This window comes from Pelodiscus sinensis, chromosome 4 (assembly GCF_049634645.1).
Source record: "Pelodiscus sinensis isolate JC-2024 chromosome 4, ASM4963464v1, whole genome shotgun sequence".
Taxonomy (NCBI): domain Eukaryota; kingdom Metazoa; phylum Chordata; order Testudines; family Trionychidae; genus Pelodiscus; species Pelodiscus sinensis.
The window spans coordinates 118,923,804-118,946,855 of NC_134714.1; the positions used below are offsets into that span (position 1 = coordinate 118,923,804).

Below are 23,052 nucleotides of genomic sequence, written 5' to 3' on the forward strand. Positions count from 1 at the left end.
TCTGTCCCTCTGTCCCCAACTGAAACTGGCTCAGATTTTAAAAACAGTATTTCCTACAAACAAAACATCTACCACATGTGGCTAATCACCTGGATCTCTAAATGGCCTCAGAAAGGAAATGTTTCATATCCAAAATGCTGTTTTCCTGTAATTAGATTTTACCTTCCCATACAGCCAGTTTTAAGCCAGATACCATGAAGAACTAGGCTGCGTTAAGACCTCTCCCTCCTTTACCTTTGAGCATTAAAAGTAGCACAGGTTAATCTGTACTATTTTGCAAATTCTGACTTCACACGACTATTCCAAAATACTTGTGTTCCAATCTGACACATTATTCTGTAAACTAAATTTCGGGATATTCTGATAAGCAGATGCCAAAAAACTGAAGTTTTCCTAATTATTAAAAACCCTTTCGTTTTAATAGATATAGCTTTATTCATACACTTGAAATCATGCACACACTCAAAAGGCAAGTACTCAAACTAGTAAGTCAAACTAGAATGGGCCTGAATTACAATTAGTTAAGAAAGGCAATAAAATCTAGCGTAATATTTCCTAGAACAAGGACATAAACAACACTTAGACACAAATGAAGTAAGATGAACGAGGCATTTCACTGGATGGAGAATCTGGCATTAAAAGTTTGAGAAACTTATGTTTCTTGGACTATTCATAGGTAATTTCCCCCTTCCTCAAAAAGGGAAGGATATTGTTAATGACCTTTCCCTCAGTCTCCTGAAAAAGCAAGATATTAGTAAGAGAACATATAGGGGTAATTTACTCTAATTATGTATACTTTACTTCTATTAAAATACTAAAAAATGTTAAAATTTGAAGGGAATTAACATAACCAACAAAAATAATATCAATGCTATGCTAGTAAAGGGAAGACAAATGCAAAGCATTTATCGTCTTAGGTGAAATATTCCTTCCTTCCTTTTCTGAAGGAATTAAAGCAGTAAGTGATTGTAAAGTAGTATTAGGTATGTGATCTCTCATTTTTTCCCCCATTAGTAGAGTAAGATCCTGCTTTACTGGGAATTGTGAAACTTCCAACTGCACTTATGTCAAGAGGAATTTACAGTTACTTAACAGATGCAGCAGGGCCACAAGACTTTAAACTATTTCACAATTTTTTCCCTGCAAGAGGACAGAAGTGCTTTGGTGACATTTCTTGCATTTGCAGAGTAGCTATGAGGGAAACCCACAACAGTATAACATCATCTGTCAAATAATGGAGATCGGGGAAAATGAGAAAGAGCAATAGGAGGATTTAGAAACAATTCACACTAATAAACTTCTGATTACTCATGAAAAGTTTGAATTTCTTAGTTCACTATTTTTCAGTGTTTAAGAGAACTGGATATTTAAACTGAAATAGGCATGCATGTGTTAATTCACTGCCAAACCATTTCCCAGTGTAGCACAGGCCTTGTCATGAATAACTGCAAGCGCCAAAAAGTTTTAAATGTCATGCCTGCAAATGAACTAATTAAAAGACCTCAGAAGTGAAGAATCCTTTAAGCAAGCAAGGAACTCCTGTCTGCACATTGTGGTTGGCTAAATGAGAAGAATTCAGTCGAGAAGGGCGAGGTCTGGGCCCAGTACCCAGTTCAGCCAGTGAGCCCTGAAGTGGAAGATCAGGCAAGGCTTTCAACAGTATGTACAAAAATGGAATTAAGAAAAATCAAATAATCAATAACAAAACAAGGAAGTATTTAACCTCAGCCTATGCATCCAAATCTCAGCGGTGCAATATTTGGTATTATGCACTGAAAGTTATGAGCAGACGCTTATTTATATTTTCACTAAAAGAACACTAAAATAAAACAAGTATTTCAGAAGATAAGACTCCCCCACATTCTATATTTCCATACAATAAGAAAGTTGAACTCTTCTATGAATACAGCGGCATAAAAGTGAAGTTAGTTGACTAGGAAGATGTTTGGAACCTCTCCCTACCATGAAGCCTCCCTAACAATGCAATATGGAACACTGCATGGAGGCATCAACAGTATACAATAAGGTTGGCTCAATTCATTCAATAGAAATGGAGGACATCATCATCTTGGGATGGAAATCTGAGACACTCACTAACTTTCAAACAGGAAAGACAGTGGAGTTGCACCATTCGCTATGAGAGTTCAGTAAGTAAAGCACAATTTCTTCACTATGTCTGAAAGGAGAAGTGTTTAAAAAGATGTACACAGAATGTGTTACAAGAGTATGATAGTCCAGGAATGTTAAGCAGCTTAAAAAAGGTATCCTAATAGCTAAAGATTTTGGTTTTGCTTTTAGTCACAAGCGATAATGAATCTCAGTTAGTAGACAGCGTTTCATCACAAAACCACCTTGCAATTAAGTATCACTAGGACAGTGGTCCTCAACGTGGTGCCGTGGGCGCCATGGCACCTGCCGAAACATCCGGGCCGCTCCCCCTCCCAGCACGCAGCACATGTGTGGTGCCGGCCCCCTGTGCAGGGCGTGTGGGCAGCCCCTGACCCCAGCATGCCACACATGTGCGGTGCCGGCCCTGGGAACAGGGTGCATGGGCGGCCCCTGCCCGTGGCAGATGCACGGTGCCGGCCCCGGGCGCATGGGTGGTTCCCCTCCCGTGCGCGCAGTGCATGTGTGGCCCCACCCCCAGAAGCATAGAATGTGAGTGGCCCCGCCCCCGGGCGCCTGGCAGCCATGAAAGGTTGGGGACCACTGCACGAGGAGCTATGGATCAGAGAAATCCCAGAATTGATGATGTTTGCACTTAAAATATGCACCAGTTTCACACGAGTTATGCCTTCATATAAACCAATATAAGGAAGTGTTAAATCAGCATCTACATTAGATAAGTACAAAGTACTGCAATGTCCTGAATGCTCTGAAATAGAAAAAGGTAAAACAGTCAATGTATATTAGAGAAAATTAGAACACCTAGCCTTAAAATGTTTCACAGAACTACCTAAGACAATTAGCCTAAGTGCTAATAAATTATTCAAACCCAGTTTTTCCAATCCCAAAAACGAGAAAATGTCGACATTTTCTTTTCAAAATGTTAAAATATATTTAACTATACCCAGATAATCAACAGCACACAGTCTTTGTTTAATTTGCCCCCTTCCACTCCACCCCGCAGTGATTTCAATGTCTACAAATTGTAGACACTATTTCCCTCACTGTTGGAATTAAAATATAGGTTTTCCAGCTACTTTATAGAAACAGCAGCAGGCTCAAACACTGAATGCACAATACAAGCCACTGGACAAGCAAAATGTAAAGAATCTGTGCATTTCCATCCTAGAAAATCATAATAATTGGCATTAAATAATTATTCCACTTGTGATAAGCAAAGAAACATACCGCAGTACTGGCATTAACAGGGGTGGATTCAGTGCCTCCATTCATGTCAGAATTCCTCTCCTTTTTGATATCTTCTAGATCAGTAACTGTGCCAGGGCCTTTCTTCTTCTTCAGCTTAGCCAGAATGGAGGATTCCCTCTCTGGAAATGGAGGCATTTCTTCTAGCACAGTTGCCTTTTCATGAAATAAGATAATATTAGTTTTCAGTACAACACATTTGTCTTCAGACAGATAGATCATTCCAGTCATTTAAGGGATCCACAACTACAGCATTGCTTTTTGTTCCAAAGTACAAAAAACTTACACAAGAGTTACATTATAGCAGAGCAATAGCTATAGTTGAGAGTTGCTTACCATTTAAAAGAATTAGGTGCTTTAAGGCCATATGCTGACTGACAGTTTTAAGATTTGCTGTTTCTGATGGGGATGCACGGAAGGGTTTGTGATCCAAATATAGGGTCATTTGAGCAAGCAATTTCTGAGATACTATACATGTATATATTTTAAGGGCACTGTATCACCTGGTTTTGATCCATCCTGCAAACTGATATCACCCATTGAGATCTCTCTCAGGTAGACCAGAGCACTCAGTGCCTTTGAGGTAGCAGTATTGAGAGTTAATAAGTATAGACCTTCAGGTCAATTTGATCTAAACTGACAACACAGGCAGAGGGTTTGCAGTGCATCTTAATCACAGTACTTGATGGTGCAAGGTGACATAACGCAGACACTGCATCTGAGCAACACTAATGTTCCTCATGAACTATGAGTTCAAGTCCCACTCATGGTAGTTTTGGAGAATCTGTGTAATAAAAGTTAGTAGTTCTTTGCCTGCATTCTCTGTTTTAAAGTTTTCTTCTGATTTAAAGTGCTCCAAAATCCAAGTGATTCTGATTTTACTTTAGAAGCAGTCAATGAAATAAGCACTAATGTCATATACAATAAATGTTAGAGGGTGCAGTCAAAGAAGACCCTTTAGGGGTTCTTCACAGAGTGCCTCTCCTCTCTTGCTTTGAGGCTTTTCACCATCCTGTCCTCCTTGGGCCAGGTCTCCTGTCTCCTCCAGCCAAGGCACAGAGTGGAGCTCACTGCCCCATAGGAACAATACAGTACAGGCACTGAAACTCTTCAGTTCCAAGGAAAATGCAGTTTTGGGCCCAGCTTCCAGAGAAACCAATCCCCAAATGGAATCAGAACCTCAAATAAATTATTCAGGTAAGCACCCTTTAACACTGAAAGGAGGATGTACACACTGGGCTTGATAGTAAATAATAAAATTACTTTTAAATACAAGCAATAGGACTTAAGTGGTTGCAAGTGAAAACAGGCAGAGCAAAGCAAATTTACAGGCAGATTACAAATTTAAAACAGAAATGCATAAAACTTAAAAAATAATGAATAGTCTTGCAGCATTTAGAAACTAACAAAAATGTAGATGGTGGTATGAGCTTTCGTGGGCACAGTCTACTTCTTCAGATGAAAATGCATAGCTAGTTCTACCACTTACTACAAACTTACCCTAACACTGCTCTTATTTCAGCTAAACCTCCAAGCCAGAAAAGCTCTTTTTCCCTGGGGTATCCGGTTCATTCTCTGGAAAACGGCGTGCCAGCCAGAGACCCCAGGGACAGCTAGCTTCCCATTATTTTACAGATTCCATTTTGGGCAGAGACTTGGAGTTCTCCCCCACCTTCTATGGTAAATTACCTGGTCAGACCCTACCATTTGGAGGTGATCACATGCTGAAGACCAACTACTGTTAAGACTGAAACGACAGAAGAAGCCGTTTACAGGTGATCGCAGACATGACAGAAACACCCTTGATGGCTTTCATTTGCACATTTAAAACCATAAAGCATTCCATATGCCATATAGCTAACACCAAACGAGAGTGATACATACGCCAAAATAAGCTACGCACCTCCAGCAGATTAATGACATTAAGATTGATAGGTTATTGAGGCATTTTGTCCAAAGCATATTTGAGCTATGCATATTTGTGTTCATAAGTCAATTTCATAAAGCATGGGGGTGCCCCATCACAGTAAGCAGATCAGGTAAAGTAATCATTATGATTTATACACTTCAATCCGGTGCAATCAAAGGCAAGTCAGTCACTGATATTTGCTCAACAGATTCCTAATACACAGCCACTCTAACATTCACATTCCTAACTTTTTTTGGTGTAGGGCAAGGGAGTACAATGGGGTGAGAATGGGGTTGGAACTGTGAGGTGAAATGTGTAAGAGCTGTTGAAGCAATTCAGGGTCTCTACCTTTTTACTCATCTTCACCCACTAGGGCTGTGCTCTGACAACTACTGAGGGGCTAGCACACACTAACAAAAAATCCTTAGGTCATATCGGCACAAGTGCTACAGCGGCACAGCTGTGCTGCACTAGTGCTTGAGAACAGACACTACAGCAAAGGGAGGGGTTCCACCATTGCTGTAGGATCAGTTGTTCTTAAACTTATTTGATCATTTTCCCCTTCTTTGTTCCTGTAGCATTTCACACACCCACATCCCTCCCCCCATATAAGCATGTATACAGCTGCCCAACTCTGAAGGCAGAGTGGAGAGCAGTAGCTGCCACACAGGTGACCAGCTATAAAGGCAGGGCCACAGCCAGCAGCAGCAACACAGAAAAGGATGGCTTGGTATGGCATTGCCACCTTCACTTCAGTGCTGCGGTCGACAGTACTGCCTTCAAAGCTGCATGCTCATCCAGCAGCCACTGCTCTCCAGACTCCCTGCTCTAAAGGTTAAGTGGCTTCTCATCCCTTACTCAGTTAATATATTTCATGTCCTCAGTCTGACAACCTCTTCTGTAGGTAATCCACCTGCCTGAAGGCAGTAGCCAGACTGATGGAAGAATTATTTCATTGTCGTAGCACTGTCTACACAAGGAGTTAGATCAGCTTAATAGAATCTCTTTGGCATGAAAAACCCTCATCCTATAAGATAGCTGTGCTATAGTGATGTAAAATCCCATTTAATTGGTTAATCGTAATATTTAAACAGTTAACCGATTAAAGGGGGACTGGACAGAGAGGCTGCTCCAGCAAGTGTACTGCTAGGCCCAGTGTGAAGAGGGGCTGCTCCAGCTGGGCTGGAGTGCCCCTGCCTGCAATAGGATCCATGGGGCTGGAAACCCATTGGTTAACCCTTCACATCCCTACTATGTTGATGTAACTTTTCTGTGCACACCACCCTTAATATAAGGAATGATCCAAACACTGATTTTTAAACCCAATTCAATGGCTACAACTAATGAACTGACCTTCCAAAAATATTTTTACTATGATCCTTCAGTGAAATTGCCATGCCTCTAACCATTGCTCTTTAGGAGCTCAAAAATATTAACAAAGCAGAAACAAAAAGGAAGATGGAGGTGGGAAGGGCTTTATTGGATCAAAACACTTTGATACGGCATTAATGTTGCCTGATGAGGCTTCATGCCACTCCAGATCATCAAGATGAGTTACACTGTAATCTCCGAAAATTAACACAAGAACACAAGTTAAGATATACACCACCCTTGCAAACCAATATTAACACTTGCCAGCACTTTCCCATAGACTCTTCAAGTTTACCTACTATAGCTCCACACGTATTGAACCATTCCTGTAACTACTGCCAGATCCGAAGGGCAGAGTTAAGGCTGGGTTGCCAGAGTAGCATGCATCCCTATACTCTGTTTCAGAAGTTTACATCTGCTTTATATCCTACCTTTACAATGTTGCAGAACTCGATCTTCTGGAAAAGCACAAGACAATACTGGGCTACTTTAACTTGATCTTAAAGGTCTAGGCTGTTTATTTACTGAGCAACATCCACTAAAACATTTAAGTAGAATCCTGTCCAGGCAGAAGATCTAGAATTGGATTGGATAGTCACCCACTTGCAAAGAATTTTCCATATTTAACAGATCTACCTACCAAGATATCAGTACTAGCAATGGTACTGAGCCTCAGATACTCAACGGCTCTCTGTTGTAGTTCAACATCAGCATTCTTCAGTTGACTGTCACTGCGCAGTACATCTTGAATGGTAGTTTTGATTTCTGGAAATAGGTTCACAAACTTGATGTAGGTAGACAGAAGCAGTGCACGGGTGGGGACACTACACAGATGAAACTTGGAATGCAGCAAGTTGAACTGAATCAGAGGACTTAAGGAAGAAAAAATATAGTTTGTTCAGTTTTCTAGAGATCATAACTCACACGCATTAGTTAAAAGTAACAGTTCAACACTTAGCTGTATGATCACTATAATACCTGATAGGGGAAGAAGAATTCATTGTGAAAAATGCATTAAGATTCCATGATAAACAATTATAATATATGAAATGGTCTGTTTTAGAAGGTGGTATTTGTACCTGGATCTTGGGTCACCAGCTATTAGATTTCCAAATTCTCCCAGGATGTAACCACCTACTTTTACCAGATTTTCATGGCATGCTGGTGCCTGAAGGGCCTGTAAAAGAGCATTCAGTCAAAACCATTAGACAAATAATTTAATCAAGGATCAATGATATGACCAAAAGACAGACTATTATGTTGCTCTATATAATCAGTATAGTGATGTTATTTTACTTTGCAACCTTTAGGAGAAATGTTCATAAGCATGAACCATAAAGCATTTGAATGTTTGCAAAGAGCTGCCAGGTAACACACTGAAACCAACAGAACACCACTGGCCATCACCTACAGTCCCCAGCTAAAACCTCTCCAACGCATCATTAGTGATCTTCAACCCATCCTGGACAATGATCCCTCGCTTTCACAGGCCTTGGGAGGTAGGCCGGTCCTTGCCCACAGACAACCCGCCAACCTGAAGCATATTCTCACCAGCAACTACACACCGCACCATAATAACTCGAACTCAGGAACCAATCCTTGCAACAAACCTCGGTGCCAACTCTGCCCACATATATACACCAGCAACACCATCACAGGACCTAACCAGATCAGCCATACTGTCACTGGTAGATTCTCCTGCACATCCACCAATGTAATATATGCCATCATGTGCCAACAATGCCCCACTGCTATATACATCGGCCAAACAGGACAGTCCCTACGTAAAAGAATCAATGGACACAAATCGGATATTAGGAATGGCAACATACAAAAACCTGTAGGGGAACACTTCAATCTTCCTGGACACACAATTGCAGATCTAAAAGTAGCCATCCTGCAGCAAAAAAACTTCAGGACCAGACTTCAAAGAGAAACTGCTGAGCTACAGTTCATCTTTAAGTTTGACACAATCAACTCTGGATTAAACAAAGACTGTGAATGGCTTGTTAACTACAAAAGCAGCTTCTGCTGTCTTGGAATTCACACCTCCAGATCAGCTGCTAGAAGTGGGCCTCATCCTCCTTGATTGGATCCACCTGGTCATCTCCAGCCTGATCCTGGCCTGCATATTTATTCCTGCCTCTGGAAATTTCCACTACATGCATCTGACGAAGTGGGTCTTTGCCCACGAAAGCTTATGCTCCTACACTTCAGTTAGTCTTTAAGGTGCCACAGGACTCCTCGTCGCTTTTGCAGGTAACACATTGTGTCCCATACATACAAAGTGGAATATGCATAGGTAGCAATATGCATAAGACAGGCAATGGGAAAAGAGAAAGTTATTGACTAGCAACAGTTATTTTCCTATTCTGCCATCCTACAATAGTGAATATTAGGAAAGTATTTTATGGTACCACTACGGAGAAAGAAGAAGTTAAAACATTGAAGCTTTTCATCTCTGAAGTGAAGGTTTCCCAAATTAAATGGCCTCAACTCAGGATGAGGCATACCAGACTAAGTGTGACCTCAGATCCACCTAAAAATAAACTCATCTGTAACCTTTCCCTTGCTACAGCTGTAAAACAGTTGATCAGCTTCTTCGTACCCATTGAGAACTGGACTGGAGAACATCCTCAACATACAAGAGTAGTATTGTGTCATAGTTATAAGCATGAAATTTGTGAAGGGGCAATCCAGTATTCCTCTCTGGAATAAATCCCCAAGGATGCTGGAAAAAAATAATAAATCTGGCTTTCCAGAAAGGCGGGCAACAAGAAATAGGAAAGTTCAACTCTCTCATCTGGACAAGGATTACAGCAATAAAGGTAAATCATCTAAAGGAAACAGAATCTGCTCTAAGAACTCAAACAGGATATTCAACACATCTGCAGGATGAGGGTCATATCCTGCTTAGGGATCACTAAATGACTTATGGTTTTTGAAATTCAACTGTGAAGTCCCGGGACACTGGCGTTACCAAATCTGGACAGCAACATTCCTGGTATCCGAGCAACTAATGAATATCTTCCAGATCTGATACTAGTGTGAAGCACACCAAAGGCTAAGGTGGATATAGAACACAGGCCCAGAAAGAACAAGTCTAGAATCTCAGGCAACATCCACTGAGAACGCAGAGGAAAAGAATCAATAACCAGGTTTATAGTCTAGTAGCAACTGAATCACTACAGAGCCAGTGAAATCATGACTGATATTTTAGCATCTCATCTCAACACTTAACAGAAGGTGAGAGTCACAGTACCCGACTGAGCACCATCTCTTAGTGCTGATTGTTCTGACACCATGCAGGGAGCTGTCTCGAGCTGCATTTGTCCTTGTTTTCTTTTCCCCTAATTCCATAGAGCCCTGACAAGACAGCAAGATGAGCAGGAGATGCAGGAGGAATCTTGGGTGCAAGTTCAGGACTTTCTCTTTGCTTCCAAGCAGGCAGCACCATAATGCTACATCCTTTACTTTGCTATTGAAAATTTGATAGGCGAGGTACAACAATGAACACAATATTTCTGAAGCACAAGAAAGTAATTCAAGGTTATATTTTTGTATGTGTGATATGACCATGTAGAAAAAGGATAAGATGATGATACCATCTAATAAAATGGAAGAAATCAGCTGCTTGTTTTAAGCTTGCTTAAGTCTCACGTTTACTAGATATTGCCTTTATGGAATAGCCTCAGAACTACTATGTACTTGGATTAAAGGGTGTTCACTATCAGTACCACCAGAAAGGTGTTTGTAAAACCATTCTGAATATAGGAGCTTTATAAACAACAAGTACTCCAGGTCTTGTGCATTTCCTATGAAATGCAAGGAAAAACCAAATCAGAAATAGAGGTTTCCCACGAATTTTGGTCTCTGGTACAAAACAAAACTATCCATAGATTCAAGACACAAAGCTTCAACAGTGCATGGCTGAAGTCATTCTTCTCTTTCGAGGACTGCTGTTTAATTGCCATCAACATTTCATTGGGAATTCTGAACACGAATATTGTTTCCAATTAGATATTATGATGTCTAATTTCCACTCAGATACAGAAGCATAGGACTTTTCATCTTAGAAATGTAAAAAAACCCGTCACTTACCTCAAAGACTGTCTTTGCTGCATATCCTTGCACATCGTCCCGGTTAATCACAATCTGAATAACTCTGTACCACACCTCTTCACTGACATAGTCCCCAGCAATACGAATCAAATTCAAGATTGTATCCACATACCAGGTATAATCCACGGCATACTTTTCAGCTAAAATTGCAACCTTCAGTACCTGACCAAAACAGGAAACAGAAGTAAATTAAGAAATCTCCAAAGAAAAGGTATCCTTAGCTAAAAGGTACAGTAAAACTCCATTGGTCCGGCACCCAATGCTCCGGCATGCACTTCTGATGGTCCGGCACCATCAGGAACCCAGAAGTGCTCCAGCTGCTGAACAATTGGAGCTGCTCTACGCCTGGCTTCCCTGATTCAGCCGCTGCTGAAACTGACCAGCAGCTGAATCGGGGAAGCCGGGGGCAGAGCAGCTAGAGTGCTGCAGGGTTGGTCCCATAGTGCTGCCCCCCTCAGGGCTGCGGGACCAACCCAGCAGCACCCCAGCTGCTCTGTCCCAGGCGTCCCCAAGAGCAGCTGAGGTGCTGCTGGGTTGGTCTTGCAGCGCCGAATAGTGGTGCTACCGGACCAACCAAGCAGCACCCCAGCTGCTCTGCCCCAGGCGTCACCAATTCAGCCGCTGCTGAAACTGACCAGCAGCAGCTGAATCGGGGACGCCTGGGGCAGAGCCGGACTATCGGAAGGGGGGGGCTATGAGGGGTATGGGGTAGCATCCCCCCATCCTACCCCAGACGCCTCATAGCCCCCCCTTCCGATAGTCCAGCATATCGGATAATCCGACACCCCCTGGGTCCTAAAGGTGCTGGATTATCAGAAATTTACTGTATAATCCAAGACAAAAAAATTAATGTGAAGAGTTGTTCACAAATAAGCATGGAGTCCATGAGTAATGTAGAAAACAGTATATAGTGGCAAGCTTTCAGAAATCCTTGTTCAAATAAAGAAAGGCCTTATAGAATGTTAGTGGGAGTTTTGCCTAAATACACAACTGGGCTTGTAATAAAGGCAGGCCAAGCAGCATAGAAAAATATAGATCTGAATGTCAGAGTGCATTCGTCATACATGCAGCAGCCTGGAGATAGTCTGCTTTAACTTGTTTATTCTTTTTTCGAAAACTGCTATTACGGATACCTTTTTTGGACTATTATGTATCAAACTATCGTATCCTTTATGTGTGTAATTAAACTCTGTCCTCAACCTGGACTAATACGACAGTACAAGAAGTGAGATCTTTGATCAATTTAAACCAGCCAACTAAGGATGCTTGATCAGAGAACTCAATTTGCTACAATTCTACAGAGGGGAAAAAAATATTTCCAGATTGCCAGCACAGAAAAAACATACACACAAGCAAAAGCCTTAAAGGGTTATAGCGATCAGTGGGTTCTGGAGGCCAATACTTAATACTACAGCAGGTAGCCCAGAATAGACATTTCAATTACTAATCTTCACTCAAATCTTTCCAGTATGTTTAGGGTGCCAAGAAAATACATGAGTACTTCTATTTCCTTTAACTCTAACCTCATTTACAGTATTGATTTCCAAGAAGTGCTCTGGATTGAAAGACAGTTCTGTGTTTTGGAACTATTAAAAGAACAGGGATACATCAAGGGCTATTAGCAAGCATGGGCAGGAATGGTGTCGCTAGCCTCTGCCCATCAGAAATAGGGCTGTTAAGTAGTGATTAATCTGCTAGTCAAGTAGTGGATGGAATTTCCATTGATTACTCAACTAGTCGATAATCACTTCCATGTTCTGCCTTTGAAATGTACAAGAGCCCCAGCAGGATTCCCCCAAGATCTGTATGAGGACATAGCTGGCTGTTCCCCTTCCTCAGGGAACAAGGGGAAAGTGCACAGGTTGCTGCATTCGTGACTCTGGATGAGGAGTGCAGGGGGCAAATAAGCTGTCCCTGAAAGGAACAGGAAGGGGAAAAACAAGCAACCTGATAAGATTCTAGGAGGGGCTTCAGACTTTCCCCCACCCTTTCATCTATACAGACACACACACACACACACACACACACACACACACACACACACCCTCAGTCCTCTGCCTAGAGCTTCTCCTCACCCCACAGCTCTGACTCCTGCACTGCCCCAGGACCCTACCCTGATTCCTTCCTTAAGGTCCTGAGAAATGCCAGGTATGTGCGCTAATACTAAATAAATTGTCACTGCTTTAATCACACTGAGTTTATAAACAAACTGGAACTCTGTTGCATATTGTTCTATTTAACACTAACCTAATACAAAATCTTCAGGTCAGTGAAGGAAATTTTACAGTACAGCATACAGTTCTGCATCATCCACAATTTGAAAACAAGAGTTTCATTTTTAATATAGTGATAGAAATGTAGCCGTGTTAGTCTGGGGTATTTGAAGCAAAATGCAGGACAATTTTTAATATACTCCTCCCAAGGTCAGAACACTAATAATAGAAGGATAAATTATTAGACTACAACAGCCTTTCAGATCCCATGTTTTTATTTTTTGCTACCTTGAAAATATCTTTAATAGAGAGAGATTACACAACATCCAATTGCATGCTGTGTTTCCCAACACAGGTTATCAGAAATTGGTGAAAGGGACACAAATAACTCACAATTTCTTCTCGAATGGAATAATCAGCAGTCTCCAAGTAATTTAGCATTTCGGCAACAATCTGCTGGGCATTGCTTCGGTCACACATGGCATACAGGAGGTCTACTGCTCTTTGTCTTACGCTCACATCCCTTTCAGTCTGTAAGAGAAACCACAGCCATAATGCTCACTCAAAGCAGAAGTTCTACTAAAAATCATGCAAAAGGCAAGAGAATCCAAAATTACTTCACCTCCATTTGCAAAATGTAGATAATTTACTGAAAAGATGCAGCTTTCACAATGAACACTATATTATTGTTAGAATAGTGATAGTCTGGTGTAGCTGAAACAAAATACAGGACTATGTAGCACTTTAAAGACTAACAAGATGGTTTATTAGATGATGAGCTTTCGTGGGCCAGACCCACTTCCTCAGATCAAATAGTGGAAGAAAATAGTCACAGCCATATATACCAAAGGATACAATTAAAAAAAATGAACACATATGAAAAGGACAAATCACATTTCAGAACAGAAGGGGGATGCGGGGGGGATGGGAGGTGAATGCCTGTGAGTTTTTTCTATCTGCTTCCCAAGATCCCTAAACCTGGACACCCCGGACACCCCATCATCTCTGGTATTGGCACACTCACTACTGGTCTATCCAGCTATGTAGACTCTCTCAAACCCTACGCAACCAACACCCCCAGCTATCTCCAAGACACTAGTGACTTCCTAAGGCAACTACAAAACATCAATAACCTCCCCAATATTACATCCATGGTGGCAAGGATGGTGTAAGCACTATACACCAACATCCCACATGAAGACGGATTACAAGCTATTAGAAACACTATCCCAGAGGACACCACTGCCAACCTGATAGCAGACCTATGTATCTTTGTTCTCACCCACAATTATTTCCAGTTTGAGAACAACTTATACCTCCAGATCAGCGGCACAGCCAAGGGTACACGCTTGGCCCCACAGTATGCTAATATCTTTATGGCTGACCTAGAACAATGTTTCCTCAACTCCCATCTTCTTTTACCCCTTCTCTACTTACGCTACATCGATGACATCTTTATGATCTGGACGCATGGCCAAGAAACACTGGAGACATTCCACAGAGATTTCAACAACCTACACCCCACCATTAACTTCAGCCTGGACCATTCCACACGAGAGATCCATTTCCTGGACACCACAGTACAAATCAACAATGGAAAATTAGACACCACCCTCTACAGAAAACCCACTGACTCATACAGTTACCTACATGCTTCCAGCTCCCATCCAGCACACACCATACGATCCATCATCTATAGCCAAGCCCTTCGATACAACTGCATCTGCTCTAATCCCACTGACAGAGACCAGAAAGTTCAGGATCTCTACCAAGCATTTATAAACCTCAACTACCCACCTGGAGAAATAAAAAAGCAAATTGAAAGAGCCAAACGAATACCTAGAAACCATCTACTACAAGACAGACCCAAGAAAACCAAGAATAGAACACCACTTGTCATCACCTACAGCTCCCAACTTAAACCTGTCCAACACATTATCAATAAATTACAGCCTATACTGGAACAGGACACTAAACTCCAAGAAGCTCTGGGAGACAGACCCATAGTCTCCTATAGACAACCACCTAACCTCAAGATGATTCTTACCAACAACCACAGGACATACCACACTAATACCAACCCTGGTACTTTCCCTTGCAACAAACCCCGCTGCCAGCTTTGTCCACATATTCACTCTGCTGACACCATTATTGGGCCTAACCAAGTGAGTTATAAGATCAAGAATACATATTCCTGCGCCTCCAGAAATATAATCTATGCTATCATGTGCCGAAAGTGTCTGTCTGCTATGTACATTGGACAAACATCTCAGACATTTCGCCAAAGAATCAATGCCCACAAAACAGACATTAGACAGGATCACAAAGAAAAAACAGTTGCTTGCCATTTCAACCAGAAAGGACACTGTCTCAATGACCTAATCACATGCATCCTACTTCAGAAGACATTCAAATCTGCACTTGAAAGGGAATCCTCTGAACTGGCATTCATGCTAAAATTCAACACTCTCCGCAGGGGGGCTGACAAAGACCCCAGCTATCTTATCCATTACAAAGATAGCTTCCCCAATTATCACCTCTAATACTATTAACTCACAGACAACTACCCTTCCCCACCTCTAATATCATTAACTCACAGGCATTCATCTTCCTTTTCTCCCCCCCACCCTCCGCATCCCCCTTCTGTTCTGAAATGTGATTTGTCCTTTTCATATATGTTACTTTTTTTTAATTGTATCCTTTGGTATATATGGCTGTGACTATTTTCTTCCACTATTTGATCTGAGGAAGTGGGTCTGGCCCACGAAAGCTCATCATCTAATAAACCATCTTGTTAGTCTTTAAAGTGCTACATAGTCCTGTATTTTATATTATTGTTAAGCCTTGATTATAACAACTGCCACAGTTATTATCTGTATTATTCCTACACAGAGGTATTATACAAGTTCATTCTGCAACCAAGAATCTAGTAGCGTTTGCCAAAGTTGCTGCTTCATTCTCACATTTATCACACAACTAGGGAAGGGATTAGTTGAGGCCTCAATGGTTTATTTTGGGCACAAGTTATTGTGTAAAAAATTTCAGCTATTTCAATTATTTTATTTTGTTTTTCTAAGCTATATTTGAAAATGTGTACAAATGCCTGGATGACAAGAAAGGTACTTCATTTAAGAGAAATATCAAATCAATAAACTACCATGTAATATAGAGATACTACTAGACTTTTTAACTCTTATAGCCGGTTATGTCTTTGTATAGAATTAAATATTTGCCACCCTATGAGCATTACTAAGATGGCCAGATAGTTAATTTTTGCCCCTTGTTCTGTCAGTCGGGGGATTTAAAAATCAGACATTCAACATTAATAGAAGTTGCAAATAAATGTGTTAAGGGTACTTGCTGTGACTAACCAGAGCATGCAGGCCATCTTATAAATTTAGAAGAAAAATATCTGATGTCGTGAAGGCCAAAAGTGAAGAACTAGATAAATTCATGGCTAGGTCCATCAATGGCTAGTAGCCAGGATGGACAGAAATGGTGTCCCTAGCCTCTGTTTGCCAGAATCTGGGAATGAATGGGGTCCCCAGGTAGGGATGTAAAAAAGTGTTTATAAATAGTTAACTGGTTCAACTAAAATGTTAACATTTCACCAGTTTAACTGCCTGCAGGGCTAGGGCCGGAGTCCTGCCAGGCTGCTCCCATCCTGCGTCGGAAAAGCTGGTGTCCCACCTCTCATCCCATGCAGGGTTCTGGTTGTCCTGCCTGCTTACCCCTGGCCCCCACACCATGGTAAGCTGGACTCAGCCAGGGCTGCTCCAGCTTGCCGTAGTTAGCCATGAAACCAGTTACTCAGTAAGCATTCCAGTAAGCCTAAATATTTACAGGATAATCAGTTAAACAGTTTCCTTTAACATCCCTAGCACTGGCCACTGTCAGAAGACAGGATACTGGGCTAAACCAAACTTTGGTCTGACCCAGTATGGTCATTCTTCTGCTGTTATGCAACACACTTCAGAAGTGCTGCTGGGCAAAACACTGAAGAAACCAAGATATCTGATAAAACTAATTCTGTGCTGTTTTTGGAATCTTAACACAAGGGCAAGTTCATTAGTTGGCATTTAATCAGTGGCTACCTGAATTACAATTGTGCCTAGAATAGTACCCCATTCAAGGTTTAAGTCACAACTGCAATTTCAACATCTATCCACTGATAAAAACCTACAGTACTGGACATTACAGATGAATACTTCATTCCTTTCAAGTCTTGTCTCCTGCCATTTGAATATTATTTGTGTGATTTAAGAAAACTCAATATGACTACTCTGATGAGCTTCGGACAAGAGCAACAGATTCAAAACTGATGCAGAATGTTCCAGAATTTTTAAACGCTTGATATTTACCTTCAAAGCATTGATAACTGTTTCTATATGAGTTTTTACAGCTTCATGGGAAAATTCAGAGCTGGCAAGTGTGCACATGCTTTCCAGTGCTAGATAACGCAGATTAGTCTCCCGGTGCTGCAAGAACTGTCCTAGTTGATTACAGGCCCGGACTAGCAGGTTTGGCTCACTACACAACAGGAGAGAAAGTGAAAGAGGGTAAAAAGCAACAAATTAGAAAAATAATAAAACACCTGTGGAGTAATTACCTAGAGTAAAAAAGTCTCAGGAGTAACCAAGTCTGTATCTACAAAAACAATGAGTCGTCCTATGGCACCTTAGAGACCAAGGGATTTGTTAGGGCATAAGCTTTTGAGAGTAAAATCCACTTCATCAGATGAGTTGGAGTGGAAATTACAGAGGCAGGGGGTGTAATTTCTGTAATCGTATTTGCTCAATAAAGCTGCATAATTCGAAATGCAAAATTGTAAAGCAAAAGACATATATTTCTTGCGCCCAAATGCGTCAAGCCTTTTGTTGTCACGGTCCGATAGAGTAGACCGGTATTGTTGCTGCTTGGATTTTTGTTGTGCAGCTTCCACCAAGAAGGAATTAGGTGCTTGGTAAGAAAAAGGAAATTCAGATCCCTTAGGTGGGACATAGTATTTCTTATCTGTTCTCTTAGCTGTAAAAGAAATTGATGCCGGAGTTTGCCACACCATCTTTGCCAGTTCCATTATTGCTGGATTAATTGGCAATGCTATTTTTCATGGTATTACTGAGTGTACTATATCTGTTAGCTCATGCTGATTTTCCACAACCTCTTGAAAAGGAATGTTTAATTCAGCAGCTACACATTTAAAAAGGGCTTGGAAATGTGCAGTGTCATCTGAAGTAGTTGAAGCAGGGGCCAGAGAGCCTCCCTCCACTGTGTGGGGGGGGGTGTCATTTTGGTCATGAGGGGGTGTTGCCTCCTGTGTAAGTGGGTCTCCTTCTTGTATTTGTTTGGAGGGGGTATATTGCATTGTGTTGCCACTGGCCATGCTGGTGTTTCTGATATTGCCATTTGTTCCAGTATTGCCAGTAAAGGTAGGACTCAGGAGGAGGTACCCAGAGATTGCCATAGTATGAAGGCATAAGCTCAAACCTTGAAGAGTAAATACACTGATCTGTGTAAGAAGAATTCTCTAATGAAAAACCCCTAGAGAAGTCATCGTCAGATTCAGATGAAAATCTTTCCTGAGAGAGTGATTTCTGTGATGTTAACAGCGGGAGAGTGCTCAGGTTCTAAAAATGGTGAATTAAAAGTCGATGAGAATAATAAGTCCCTGTTAGGTCTAATGCTCAATAGCCTTTGTCCTACTATCTGAGGTGCTGAGTCATGCCTCAGTGACAATGGCACCTGCACCGCATCAGGGACCTCTTAGCAGCAGCTGAGGCACCCGTTAACATGGTCGGCGCCGCGCTCCATGCTGCATGGCAAGATTGTTTCAGTGCTGGACAGTGCTGCAGCTAATGAGAAAAGCAATTTAAAGCCGGTTTCCTCAGAGTGTGATCTAGCATATGCCTGCTGTTTATCTGCGCTGGGGGCTTCGGAAACGCCATTGTCAGAAGTGCTGAGGCGCGGTGCCGCCGCTGCTGCTGTCAGCACCAGCCGTGAGGGAGATGGTCGTTTTGGTGCAGTAGCCCCCTGGAGTGCTGAGGAGGCTCACTTTTTGGATCCCCACTGTTTATATTCATCAGGCTGCTGGCCCAGGTCAGACGCTGGTCTAAGAGTTTTCTAATAAAAATAACTCGAGGCAGAAGTCTCTGTCTTTCCGTGCCCACAATTTTAGTTTTGCACAATGAAAGCATTTCTAAGAGTTATGCTGCTCTCTGAGCCAGCGGACGCATTGAGAATGACCATCCGATATCGGGATAGGCTCTATACATGAGGTGCAGCACTTAAATCCCAGAGAGCCAGGCATGCCTATGGAAGCAGTAAGGGACTGAAGGAAGGGATTAACTAGGAGAACAAAAAACCCCTATGCTAATCAAGGTTTTTGGGGTTTTTTTGAACTCATGAACTATTTAATTATTAAAACTCACTAATCAACTACTACAATGAATTTAACTGGTTTTAAGTATAATCATATAGACGCAAAGAAGCTAGGGAGCACTGCTGAGTCCGTCTGAAGTTGGAGGCGGTAGAGAAGGAACTGAGGAGCGTGGTTAGGCTCTCGCATGTGCAATGCCTGCAGCCTACCAGCGAGCAGCTGCTGGTGCGCGCATATGTGGCCCCAGTAGCACAGCTCTGAAATCTCCACTTCGAGGCTCAGCTGCGGCACACTGACCTAATGTGAAGCACTTACAGGGATCTCTCTTGAAAAAGTAGCAGCAATTTCCAGATAATAGAAAATGAAACCATTTTATTAGATGGAAAAGTAATGTTAATGACATGTCAAGCATGCTAGCCTTAAACATTGCACTACAAGTAGTAGACTCACCTGTCATGGTGTATAATTAAGCTTATTGCCTCAAATAGCACAGCATTCTTTGCATTTGAGTGTTGCACTTTCTTAGATTTTGGGGGCTCTTGAGCTTTGTTAAGGATAGTTTCCAGGCATTCTGTGAGACGACCTCGTACCGCAGCATCTTCTGGGGAAAAACAAACCAAACTGTTGGACAACTTTTTTTTCCCTCTAAACTGATTAAATGAGCATACTTACCTTCAAATTAAGTTATTGTCCAATTTAGAAGAAAATTGTTGGTGTTAGCACTAAATTTACCAAATAATTCAGTACAATGAACATAAGTGTGGAATTAGAAGTCTTTATACATTGCAGGGAACAATGCTGACAACTAACACAATTCTTTACATTACCTGGAGGTGGATAGCATTGTAACAGCCTCAAAAGCTTTACAGACAACCAAGGAGCAGGGACAAAATAATAAGTATAATCCTGGAGATCAGTTGATGCAGATGTCACAATCTGTGGAAACATATTCAGCATCTCAACAACAGAAGTTGGTAAGATCACTGACATTATTAAAATGTTTTATTTCTGACTGAAAATCCATTTACACACTCTTCCATAGCTTACAAATGCAAAGTAAAATTTTCATTTTTAATAGGCTGAATAATTACCATAAAAGGATATTGTGCAAATACAAAAATTTCAAAATCAATATACCTAAATAAACTATTGAAGTGTTTCAGCTGTACCAATATCAGTAATCAATAACTCCACCAATTAAAATGGCTTAGATTTGGTTTTATAGGATTAAAGAAACCTAATTTAATGAAGACTAGAAAGTCTATTAAAAAACAAAACAGATGCAGGAGAAAAAAAACCATGCACCCATCCATCAGTAGATGCTCTAGACCGCAAAGTGTGGAATCATACGCTTTAACTCATTTTGCAAAAAGTCAACAGGGCTTCTCTTTTTCTGGGCTTATTAATTTCATTTTGGGAGGGTTTTTTTTTTTTTTTTTGGCAGTTTTGAATTTTTTGTAGCTATTCAAATTCAGGTTTTCAAGGCTCTTTATATACAGAGTGATCCCTGAAATGTTCCTTACTCCAGGGGTTATCAACCATTTGCTTTTTGAGACCTCACCCATATACAGGCAGTCCCCGGGTTACGTACAAGATAGGGACTGTAGGTTTGTTCTTAAGTTGAATCTGTACGCAAGTCGGAAGTGGCGTACAGACTCAGCCGCTGCTGAAACTGACCAGCGGCTGACTACAGGAAGCCCGAGGCAGAATTGCTCTACCCCGGGCTTCCTGGAATCAGCCGCTGATGAGTTTCAACAGTGGCTCAATCTGGACGCCAGTTCCGACTTACATACAGATTCAACTTAAGAACCACAGGTCCTGTAGTCAGCCGCTGGTCAGTTTCAGCAGTGGCTGACTTGTGTACGCCTGGGGCAGTGCAGCTGGGGTGCTGCTGGGTTGCTCCAGTAGCGCCGCTCCTCGGCGCTACTGGACCAACCCAGGAGCACCCAAGCTGCTCTGCCCCAGGCATCCTGATTAAGCCACTGCTGAAACTGACCAGCAGCGGCTGAATCAGGACGCCTGTGGCAGAGCAGCTGGGGTGCTGCCGGGTTGGTCCAGTAGCGCCGAGAGCGGCGCTGCAGGACCAACCAGCAGCGCCCCAGCTGCTCTGCCCCAGGTGTCCTGAAAAAAGCCTGGTCTGCTGGGGGGGAGGGGGGGGGCGGGAGGGGGGCGCACCAGCTGCGCCGCCCCCCTACCCCCCCCAGCAGACCAGGGAGAGGCGGGTGGTGGGACCGAGACTCGCCGCGATCCCACTGCCCCAGTCCTCCGCGGCTTTGCTCCACGTCTCCCTGGTCTGCTGGGAGCGCTCCCCCCCCCCCCCCAGCAGACCAGGGAGACCACGGAGCAGCTTTTCTCGCACCAGAGGACGCAGGCGGCGGGACCGCGGCGCGTCTGGGCGGTCCTGCCGCCCGCGTCCTCCGGGGCAAGAAAAGCCCCATTCGTAAGTGCGGATCCGACATAAGTCGGATCCGCGTAACCCAAGGACTGCCTGTACTACAAAAACTGAGATGCTTGTGCCATAATAATCAGTTAGAAAAAGCAACTGAACTGGAGCCTGAGATGGTAACAAAACAGAAGACCTGACACTTGTGTACTGCTGAGCATCAAACAGGACCAGGGTAAGTGTAGCCACAATCTAAAATGTCTTGAGTGAGTTTGTCTCGTGCTTGTGCCTGGGCTGTTCTGCAGACCATGTAAGCATACTTGAAGTATTTTTTTTCTAGCAGTTGGAGTTTAGACCCAACAAAATGAAGTGTGGTCAGTGACACCTTTGGCAAATGAAGATGATCATCTATTTTGGAAGAAAGTATGGCCCTTCAAACGGCAAGTTCTCTATCAGAGTGAACCTCCTATACAAAGCCAGAGTTCCAAAGCCATGAGTTCCAAACTGCTATGACCTTTGATCCTGAGGCAGTATCTGCCACTCAGTGCCGCTGTAGTCAGGGTTTGGCCACCAACCAACAAGTGCCTCTCTTATATGTTTGAGACTGAGATTAACATTTAATTAGAACAGAAGAAACCTAAAAAAAATAAGTCAGCCAGCCAGCAATATTTAGAAGTCCACTGAAAGGCTAAATAAATGGAGCTCTGAAGTCTGTCACTTTGGAGGCACAGAATTCCTGGCAATTCTTTTTTAGAGGAGCAAGTACTTAGACTTCTCAGAAGTCTGATGTATCTCTACATGCTGAGAGAGAATGGTTTCTGAATGTCAAGTTGGCTGGACGTGTGGTGGAAACATTTTTAGTAACAAGTCACTGCTTACAATTATGTTATGTGCTAGTGGATTTCTTCACCTTGAAGGACACAGGCGACAAGTTGAAATGTTTATGGATGTTAAGTTAATCAGCAATGGACCAATAAAATATTAACATATACAAGTACTTTGCAAACATTAATATTCAACAGAAACTGAAATCACTTTCAGATGCAATATAGCAAGCCTGTTTTAGAGCCGACTAACTAAGCTCTTAACTTAGTTGAAATCAATTTGATCTATAAAGTTAAACAGACCTGCTTACATTTCACTATGGCTGTTTAACAAAACACTTACTCTGCTTAATCTAGAGACAGCCAAAGAGACTGAAGTTTTAAACTCTTCCGGGTTCTTCTGTGCCAAGGTAGTGATAAGACTGGTAGCAGCAGTAACCACACCCTGGAAATAAACAGAATTACTAATATTTTTGTTCATA

At 42.1% G+C, this 23,052-nt stretch overlaps 1 protein-coding gene across 11 annotated transcripts in view; it reads right to left on the reverse strand.

Moving 5' to 3' along the window:
- The window catches only part of AP2A2 (adaptor related protein complex 2 subunit alpha 2), a 106,911-nt gene that overhangs the window by 18,506 nt on the left and 65,353 nt on the right, over nt 1–23,052 (reverse strand). For 4 of the 11 annotated variants that reach the window (XM_075928224.1, XM_075928223.1, XM_075928221.1 and 1 more), the window contains 9 exons: nt 22,914–23,015; nt 20,191–20,299; nt 19,814–19,964; nt 17,349–17,517; nt 13,381–13,518; nt 10,754–10,936; nt 7,732–7,829; nt 7,293–7,524; nt 3,355–3,528 (listed from right to left, as the gene is read on the reverse strand). In XM_075928224.1, the coding sequence (XP_075784339.1) occupies nt 3,355–3,528; nt 7,293–7,524; nt 7,732–7,829; nt 10,754–10,936; nt 13,381–13,518; nt 17,349–17,517; nt 19,814–19,964; nt 20,191–20,299; nt 22,914–23,015 (1,356 nt within the window). Of the gene's footprint in view, nt 1–1,501; nt 1,628–3,354; nt 3,529–7,292; nt 7,525–7,731; nt 7,830–10,753; nt 10,937–13,380; nt 13,519–17,348; nt 17,518–19,813; nt 19,965–20,190; nt 20,300–22,913; nt 23,016–23,052 lie in introns of all 11 variants that reach the window. The other 7 variants (XM_075928217.1, XM_075928218.1, XM_075928215.1 and 4 more) reach the window with 3 other exon arrangements.